Genomic DNA, 10,247 nt, shown 5'->3' with positions numbered 1-10,247 from the left:
TCTATTTACAAATAATAATTAATAATAATAATAATAATAATAATAATAATAATAATAATAATAATAATAATAATAATAATAATAATAATAATAATACGCGTGAGTGTGCCGCTAGAATTGAAGTTAGACCCATAGTGTGCCTCAAATTGAAAAAGGTTGGGAAATGCTGATGTAGATGAATCCTTAACACATCTTTTGATGTACTAAAACATCAGAAGCGTTGCCAATTCAGAGTGTTAATTTATGAAAACTACTATTTCCGTAGTTCCCCTTACAGAGACCTCACCGATTATTTATCGGTGGAAATGAAAAATTATGTTCCATAGTTCCCAAGCTATCCCAATTAAACAATCTGAAAATTAGTAACAGAGCATGCACACTTATTAGTTATGAATCAATTTACAAATTTCGCAAAAAAAAAAAAAAAAGTTATTTACACCTTTGCCTACATCTGGCAACGTGTGTGGTTCCTAATGTACTTCAATCGTTGCTTTCTAGTTTAAAAAATATATGGATGAACAAGGCTTCAGTTTGGTATAGTCATTACTTGTGTATCGCTTCAGGTTCAAGAGTTCTATTATCGCTAACTCCGGATTTCATTGCATATTGGACACTCCGTACAATTCTGTGTATAGTGCATCACAGAGAACTCCATGAAACTATCCACTACATTAAAAACTCATAACTTTCATTTCGCTCTATTTGTTTCTATTAGTGTTCTTCTTATGGTTAACACTCTGCAATCTTGACTCCGGCATCATGCAATAGCACAGTTACGTGTTTTCGTGTGGTATTTTATGATTCTTTTCTACATTTCACTTGTACATTTTCTTGGCAGTAGTGTCCAGATGGACTATCTCTACGTATGTTGCTCTATACCATAGTGAAGAAAGATATGATTCCCTTGCAATCAGCTTGAATGGATTCACCTTTTTGGACTTAGTCTAGAGAAGGGAGTCTCCGTTTCTGTGAACAGGAATGAAATGAATTTTTTAAGTTTTCTGTCCCACGGTTATGCCGTCTAGGCTAAAAGAGACAGTAATGATGAGAAATTAATAAAATGGTGGAAACCAGAAAGTGGGGGGAAACAGAATAACCCCATTGAATACTCATGCACACTTTGTTTGGGCAACTAAATGTCCAATTGTCGTGAGCTGAGATCGAACCATTGATTCCATGCACCAGAGTTGAACGCTCTATCACTGAGCCACAGCGGTCCCTGTCAAAAGGAATGTAGATACTAGAAGTTGGAGGTGGAGAGAGTAAAACAGTGATGAAGATTTGTGCATATTGTATAATAATATTTTATTGCGCTGTTGTCATATTGAAAATTATCAGAACCATTTGGAATGTAATTCTAGTTGTAAAGATTGAAAACGTATAAATTACATTTAAATATATATATTTCTTACAATCAGATCACAGTTAACGCTGAAATTATGTTTCTGTCATACATTTAATCATTGGTCAATTTCAGCCTTGTACACTGCCCTCTAAGAAAAATGATGTTCTTAGAAACAAATGTTTACTTCACATGCAATAATTCAAAATCTGCTTTGAACGAATGTAGCAGTGAAAGCATATTTACATGACGTGTACTCATTTTTGAAGCAAAACAAAAGGCGTAATAAATAGTGTTGCAATGAGACTAGACGAAACGAGAATTTACATTTTCCCGCCTCATTCCGTGAATTTCTGTAGAATTATAGTCCCATCTAGATTCTCGAAGAATCCTTTCTCCTCTCGTCTCGATTATCTCTTGTGTCTTCATTCGTCTCGAAAATTGTCTAACTTCGATTCGTAAATTTTATTTATTTATACATGTTACTGAGCATTACTGTCATATATATCCTTAAACCTTTCACATATGAAGGACGACGTTACTCGGCGGGTATCCGGAAAAGAAGGAAACGGTCTCGAAACAGTTAAGTATCACCTCAACATTGAATGAGGAGAACCCAGGTTAAACGTTACTAGGGATGAATGAGCCTAAATACTGTCCTTTTCGATCTATTATCCCACACTGGTCGTTTTGTAAATTTATTTACAAAATGTATGTCCTCATTTATCCTCAATTTATATGCAATTTACCAAAGTCATTCTGGGTCACCAGAAGTCCATGAAGGTGGTTTATAACTAACTAACTAACTAACTAACTCTATGGCCTATGAAACCCGGAGGCTCAATGCAACGTTCACAAAAGCTCTCCACTGACTTCTATCCTTAGGCAACTAGATCCAGTTTCTACTTTGTATTCCTATCTCTGCGAGATCCATCTTAATATTGTCCTCCCATCTGCGCCTAGATTTTCCTAATGGCCGTTTTCCGATTCGTCTTCCAGACAAGACTTTGAAAGCGTTTCTACTTTCTTCCATTCTAGCTACGTGACCTACCTACCTAAGCCTCCTAGACTTGACGACCCTAACAATGTTGGGTAAAACGTATAAATTATGTAGGTCAACGTTATGAAGTTTCCGCCATTTTACATTCCCGTTCCTCTTGGGTCCGAATATTCGCCTCTGGATCTTGTTCTCAAATACTTTCAGTCTATGTTCTTCCCTCACAGTAAGACCATATTTTTCAACCGTACAAAACAACATGCATGATTCTCGTTAAGATTCAAATTCCTCGAGAGAATTCGCGACGACAAGAGATTTTAAACCGAAAAATAACATGAATTCTCTGCTTTTAGTGGACATTTAATTTCATGAAGTTGGTGTATAACAATATATATATTATTCCAGCACCTCATCTAGTTACTTGAATATCATTAATAGTTTAGTAAACACGCTTCATTACGTTCGTACAATCATATTATAAACGTTTATTATTTAATAATTATACTAGCTTCTCAGTTATAATATGGGTCTGCACATAACGTATGTCTTCCGAAGTTATGAAATAAGGAAAATAAGTCGAATAATGGTTATCGATCAACCGATGTGTATGGTGCTGTTGGTTGCTTCACATCATAAAATAATTAGAACTCTATAAAATATGTGAACTTGTTCACATGCGAATGTAATAAATTTGAAATTTCTCACTTTTATAGATCCAACTTATGCTATGTATAGGTAAAGTGGGTTTTAATGAATTGCTCTGCATGTCGAGCTTTTGATCTTCCTTCCTATATGTATCTGAGCAAAAACGACACAAGATAGCTTGAAACTGTCTAGAATCGATTTAACATTGCAAGAGTAAGTTACATATTTGACCTTAAACCTCTTTCCAAAATAAATGGATGCAAATAGACAGTTTGGAATTTGGAGGCTTTAGAGCAGAAGCGCATTAAATACTGAGTGGCGATTCACTACAGTGCAATCACAAATAAATGAATGCGAAATGATTCCACTATTATTTTCCTACTGAAACTATAAGTGGTGGAAATCCACAAACATTTCTGTTTTAATGAATATCTGCATAGAACAATAACGGTATCAAATACGATAAATATTGTCTTTCATATTGACTCACCGTCCCACGAACATCTTTATCTCACCCCCCCAAGTGAAATCCGTGGTGGACAAACACCGTGTGCGTGGGTTTTCTCGGGGTTCTCCCGTTTCATCCCACTTTCTTCATTCCACCATTTCATTTATTTCTCATAATCACCGTCTCCTTTAGCCTAACCGGCATAACCGTGGGACGTAAAACTCAAAGATTTCATTTCATTTTTCATTTATATCTCAATGTTCATACATTTATTTGAACTTGAAGTGATGGATATGTAGAGTGAGTCATTAGCTTGGCACGACATTGTAATTTTTAAAAAGCAATTATGAAAACAAATCGCTAAAATTTTGCACTATTCCGTATCAACACGGGAACATTGTTTGGCTTACTCTGTTATAAAACCAGGGTAAGAGTGTAAGAAAAGCAATATAAAATTGTATTTGTTTTCCCTAGAAAGACCAAGGTTAATCAATTTTAATCGGGAGTTTTTTTTTTATTCACATTATAGGGATTTAATATGTATTCAGGATTCTCTGTTTCTAGGTTGTTGTTCCTTTTGATGAAAGGTTCATTTTGCCTTATTTTAAAATGGAATATACAACATGGAATTTACTTGTAAAATGGAATATGCTTCTTTTTTTTCCTTTTGTAAAATAAGTAATTCATATTGAGGGAGCCCATTTGAAATCCCCCCTGTTAGCCCTCTTTGTTATCCCCAAAATTCCTTTCATTTTTTTTTCTATATCTAACACTTGCATTACTTTTTAAGAATGTTACTTTCCTCCGTAATATCAACACTTAGCAATTCATATAACTTGTCGAATGTTAGTTACGCATTGCATGTAGCCCGTTTTTTTTTTCAAATAAAAACACAAAAGCTTGCAAAGCTCCGTTTTTGGAATTTAGTTGAACCCGTTAGCTCAAATTGAACAAATATACACTGCATGATACTTAAAACTTGCGCGGGCCAAATTTACCCTTTGTTGCTTGACGCGAGCAGATGCGAGCACATACTTTCTATTGTTCAGTTCCACTTCGTCGGGTTAATACACTAAAGAAAAAGATGTATGTGGCATACATAAAAACATAGTTTGCATGTGTTAATTCTGTATTTTATCTTAACTACTTAATGTTCAGCAACGTATAACTGAATAAGTATATCTTATATGTATTTTCGTACAACTGTTCCGAATAAACGTACTTTCAGTACGAACGACAGAACTTTTTTATAGGCAGTTAGGATCTCACATAGGGGCTACAGTTGGACGTATGTAACATATAGCTACGTATAAAATATACGTATATGTATGTAATATACAGAAGACTGTTCATTGCCATACATCCTGCAAGCCATGATGTAACGTCTAAGCTGGAAAAGTATGTAGCATATGGATAAAGTATGTTGCATAATAGCTCCGCACTGATTTGTGTAGAAAACATAAAGATTCCGTATATTTGAACAATATACTACTGCTTGGACAACGGAACTTTCTTAGTGTACATAGTTCAAATTTACATCTTAGTTCGAAATTTAAAATTTCAAATATGTTATTCAGTGTTGCAAATTAAAGGCGCTACATTATGACAAACATCTAAATTTTGATGTATTCTATTGCAGTAATAATGCAAGTGTAATGAACGGAGCAGTAGGCATTGAAAGTACTTTGTTGCCTGATACCTTATCATGATATGTTTGTTTTCGAACGAGTAGAAATGATACAAAGGATGATAAATTTGACTTATTTCCAAAAGTGATTAGACAAGAACCTCATCCAATTATGAATTGGATGAGATACGAACCTGATCTAATTATCGTCCCTTTCGTAACCACACTTTCTGCCTAATTGCTAATGATATAATTAACTAAAAATCTGCAATCCGGCACGTGTGAGTCTAAGATAACAGTCGGAGTGAAGGTTGACAGATGAAACGTACATTTCAATTAATTGCTTTACTAGATCATACATTTAGTGACATTTCTTGCTAATCCTGTTTGCGAAAGGAAGTAATATGTGGATTTTCAACATCCTACAGCAGCGTTTGCTCTGTCTAGAAGTGTCAGACTTAAATGAACCTCCTCGGCGCAGAACAGCAGCGTTAAAAATTTTGGTACAACAATTTGCTGCAGCAAAATGGCTTGTGTGTCAGTAAGTCTTCCACTAATACATGATTTGCAATAGGAAATAAATGTCTAGAATGACTATGTCCTCTCCCATTAAGTTTGTGGCACACATTAAATGCCTGCTGCTCAGTCTATAGAGTGTGGTGTGATATCCAAACCTACACTTATCAATACGACTTTCTGAAAGCCGGATCACTGGACATACTACATTGTTCGTCTATGTTTTCGTCGAGGTAGTAACATGGATACTGTCTTTCTGAGGCAAAAATCAAATAGCAATAAATAAATACATTAATTGTGTTTTAAGTAAAGGTTGTGAAAACATAACATCCGATTTGAGAGTTACTCACCTTATGGACATCTGATTTCCGGCTATTGCCTCATTTTCCTCCACCAAGAAGGTTCGCATCTGCCAAGTCACGTGAGAGTATTGTATCATTATAAATGCTATACAAATGCTTACCTTATATCATAACATCCTTAGGTTAGTGACAATTCCACATTTAACAAGGAATCGCTTGTCAATTGTCGTTTCACTTTTCTGAAAATTTGGTTTACAGATTTCTCACTTTAACATGTTAAAATAAAACTTCTACAACTGCAAGAAACATATGTTGTAAAGCAAAGGTCTTAGAACGATGCGTTCAAGTACCACCTAGACATGTTTTGCTTTCTATACGTGTTAATTGTCTGTAGTGGAGTTTATTTTTAATTCGATTCTCTATGTACGGTGGTAGAAACAAGAGCGATCCTCAATCATCTATCTATTGCTTATGAAGTTTTGGTGTTTTTGATCGAGTTGGAACAACGTTGAAACTAGAAATTCTACTATTATTTTACCTCTTTCGTTATTGTTACAGTTATGAAACTTGATATAAAACTTACATCATTCCTTGAGACGTTCAATGGATACAAAAATCCACTTGTTGCTATGAATTATAAATTTCTTTCTATGGCTGTCAATGTTGAAAAAGGAACCAGTTTATTTCTACCAATTTTTGTTTCAATAAAGGGTTAATTGAGAAGATAGACTATGTTCTTAAAACGTTGAACTGATTATATTAAATATGCTCTCGATATTTGCTTCGCTTTTTCTGCTACTTCCAAGACAAAATTGCAACTACAAAAACTAGTAAATTTCAGTCACTTATATTTTTGTTAAAGTTTTATTAATTGTTGTGGTACACTTTCTGTACGTGTGAAGTCAATTGCGAGAAACCTTCCGAAAATAATTACCAGAGGCTTAGTTCATTCAGGGAAAAATGTGTGTCGCCACTTAAAATGTTGCAACATGGATTTTGACAAGAGCAGCTTGCAGATCTGAGGCAACAAAGTGTCTGGTCAGCTCTTTAGCTAGTAAATTTGAAAATATTAATCTCAGAAGTGTATTATTTCTCAATTTTGAAAACTGGTATATCTGAAATAAAGCAGTTGTTAGGAAATGTGTACTGAATCGTTTTCTAGTTTCAATGAGTATGTTCATCCGTGAGTCATGTTAAATGATTTTCAGAAGCATACTGTTATATTATGCTTTATTAGTTTGAATACAAACGTTTAGAAAAATAAACACACTGCTGAACAAGACTGCACTTATTTAATATAAAAACACATTTACACGTGACGTTTCGATCTTCTAGCCAAGATCCTCATCAGACGTACACTGAGTGATACAAAAAATTACTCAAGTATATATACACAATTCATCTCCCTATCTGCTCTCTCATTGGCCCGTTCAAACAGCCAATCAGAAGCGTGGAAATCTATCTGAACTGACCAATGGGACAACATAACATTTTACCAGAAAAAAAAAAAAACAAGGAGCAAGCAACCACTGAATACATTAATTCATATACATATTTCTGTATTTATCAATAATATTTCTCCATTCTTTATTAATGGTGATACCTTTGGTCCAATTCATTAAGTTTACATCCCCTTCCTTTTCTATCCACCAGGCCTCTTTCCACTTTCTCGGCCACAATCTTTTTTTCCCGTTCCAGTACAATAACTTCTTCCCAGTTAACATCATGTCCCTTTTCTTTTACATGTTTAAAGATTGCGTTAGTTTCTCTGCCATATTTCACATCACTTTTATGTTGTTTAATTCTTTCTTTCAATAATTTCCCCGTCTCACCAATATATTTCATATCGCAATCCTTACAATTTATACAATAAATGACACCTTTCTGATCTCTCTTTTCTTTTTTCTTCCCTTTGCTTTTGACCATGTCCAACAACGTTCTGCTACCTTTTCTATACACTTTGACCCCTTGCTTTCTAAACATCTTCTTTAAAATCTCGGTATCTTCTCCTAACCCTATAATGCCTTTCCATACCCCCTCATTGTCCTCCCCACTTTTACCTTTCCCCGAGACCACAGATGCTTTAACGATATCCCGTTTACTATAACCATTCTCATAGAGCTGTCTTTTAAAGATTTCCACATTCTCTTCTACATTTTTGTTACAAATTTTGGAAATTCTTTCTAACATATTTCTTATGAAATTAAGTTTTGTACTTCTATCTACATTACTTCTCTTATTACAATAAATACCAGCACTACATTCTTTTTGATACCATTGAGTCTTAATGCTCTTCCCTTCCTTACTCATTAAAATGTCAAGATAACATAATACACCTCCCTGCTCTGTCTCTAGTTCTAATTCTATTCCCTTCTCCTTATCTTCAATACTGCCAACGAACTCTATCAACTCTTCTTTTGATCCTTCCCATATCCCAAAACAATCATCAACGTATCTACATAAAAATCGAATGTTTTCTTTCCCCTTTTCTATCACATCCTTCTCCCACACATTCATAATGATATCAGACAATACCGGACTTATCTTAGATCCTATACTTAAACCATCCTTAATCTTATATATGTCATTCTTAACTTTACAGAAACCAAACTCCCATATTAAGTTGAGGGCTTTTCTAACTTTCTCCCATTTCCAGCCTTTAACACATTCTCCCCCCATAACTCTCTTAATCGTATCAAGTACAGCACTTCTCTTTAGACTAGGGAACATGGCTTTAACATCTAAACTAAACAAAATACAATCATTATTAATTTCAGCATTACTGGTGTAGTTTATTACTTCTCTGTAGTCTTTAATTGCCAAAGTCTTTTGTCTGTCTCTTACCCACTCTAACACTGGTTTCAATTCACTTTCTAGCGGTTCCAAATAATTATTCCTACAGTCCATAACTGGCCTAAGCTTTACTTCCTTTTTGTGTATTTTTGGAAAACCCTTTAACACGGGCACTCTTCCATCTTCATTCATCCATTTCTTAAGTCCCTTCCTTTTACATTCTTCCTTTAATTCTTCTATAATTTCTTCTTTCTTCTTGTCAACTAATTCATATTGTCCATCCACCAAATCCTTCACCTTGTCCTCATACCACGTTTTATTCATTACCACTGTCGCCCCTCCTTTGTCAGCTCTCTCTACCACTATGTCCTTCCTTTTCCTAATGCTATCATATCCTCTTCTTTCTTCTTTTGTCAAATTCGAAGATCTTCTATGGATTTCTTTCTTTACCAAAACCATTGCCTTCCTTCTTAACCTATCTCTGTCTTCTTCTTCTTTAACTTCGTTCAACGCTTCTTCTACAGAATAGACTATGTCATCAACCCTGTTCGTTCCGTCTTTCACTTTAAATTTACAACCCAATGAAAGAAAAGATTTCTCTTCTTCTGACACTTGCACTTCCCCTAAAGAAAGAAATCCATAGAAGATCTTCGAATTTGACAAAAGAAGAAAGAAGAGGATATGATAGCATTAGGAAAAGGAAGGACATAGTGGTAGAGAGAGCTGACAAAGGAGGGGCGACAGTGGTAATGAATAAAACGTGGTATGAGGACAAGGTGAAGGATTTGGTGGATGGACAATATGAATTAGTTGACAAGAAGAAAGAAGAAATTATAGAAGAATTAAAGGAAGAATGTAAAAGGAAGGGACTTAAGAAATGGATGAATGAAGATGGAAGAGTGCCCGTGTTAAAGGGTTTTCCAAAAATACACAAAAAGGAAGTAAAGCTTAGGCCAGTTATGGACTGTAGGAATAATTATTTGGAACCGCTAGAAAGTGAATTGAAACCAGTGTTAGAGTGGGTAAGAGACAGACAAAAGACTTTGGCAATTAAAGACTACAGAGAAGTAATAAACTACACCAGTAATGCTGAAATTAATAATGATTGTATTTTGTTTAGTTTAGATGTTAAAGCCATGTTCCCTAGTCTAAAGAGAAGTGCTGTACTTGATACGATTAAGAGAGTTATGGGGGGAGAATGTGTTAAAGGCTGGAAATGGGAGAAAGTTAGAAAAGCCCTCAACTTAATATGGGAGTTTGGTTTCTCTAAAGTTAAGAATGACATATATAAGATTAAGGATGGTTTAAGTATAGGATCTAAGATAAGTCCGGTATTGTCTGATATCATTATGAATGTGTGGGAGAAGGATGTGATAGAAAAGGGGAAAGAAAACATTCGATTTTTATGTAGATACGTTGATGATTGTTTTGGGATATGGGAAGGATCAAAAGAAGAGTTGATAGAGTTCGTTGGCAGTATTGAAGATAAGGAGAAGGGAATAGAATTAGAACTAGAGACAGAGCAGGGAGGTGTATTATGTTATCTTGACATTTTAATGAGTAAGGAAGGGAAGAGC

At 34.8% G+C, this 10,247-nt stretch overlaps 1 protein-coding gene across 1 annotated transcript; it reads right to left on the bottom strand.

Moving 5' to 3' along the window:
• Nucleotides 1-5,742: 5,742 nt before the first annotated feature.
• Nucleotides 5,743-9,129, bottom strand: LOC145689357 (uncharacterized). The gene is made up of 2 exons (XM_081763507.1): nt 8,184-9,129; nt 5,743-5,831 (listed from the first exon to the last, which is right to left on the bottom strand). The coding sequence occupies exons 1-2, from the start codon at nt 9,127-9,129 to the stop codon at nt 5,743-5,745; spliced, it is 1,035 nt and encodes a 344-aa protein (XP_081619633.1).
• Nucleotides 9,130-10,247: the final 1,118 nt, after the last annotated feature.

The sequence above is a fragment of the Thermobia domestica genome, chromosome 7, assembly GCF_964235325.1.
Source record: "Thermobia domestica chromosome 7, izTheDome1.hap1.1, whole genome shotgun sequence".
Classification (NCBI taxonomy): domain Eukaryota; kingdom Metazoa; phylum Arthropoda; class Insecta; order Zygentoma; family Lepismatidae; genus Thermobia; species Thermobia domestica.
The sequence above is the reverse complement of the archived record's forward strand: the minus strand, read 5'-3'. Positions and strand labels throughout refer to the sequence as shown.

Excerpts from the sequence above, each read along its gene's own strand:
- LOC145689357 (XM_081763507.1), bottom strand. The coding sequence starts at position 9,129 with ATGGTTTTGGTAAAGAAAGAAATCCATAGAAGATCTTCGAATTTGACA. Across the intron at positions 5,832-8,183 it reads TTATCTTGACATTTTAATGA|AAAGACAGTATCCATGTTAC; the intron begins GTAAGGAAGGGA and ends TTTTTGCCTCAG.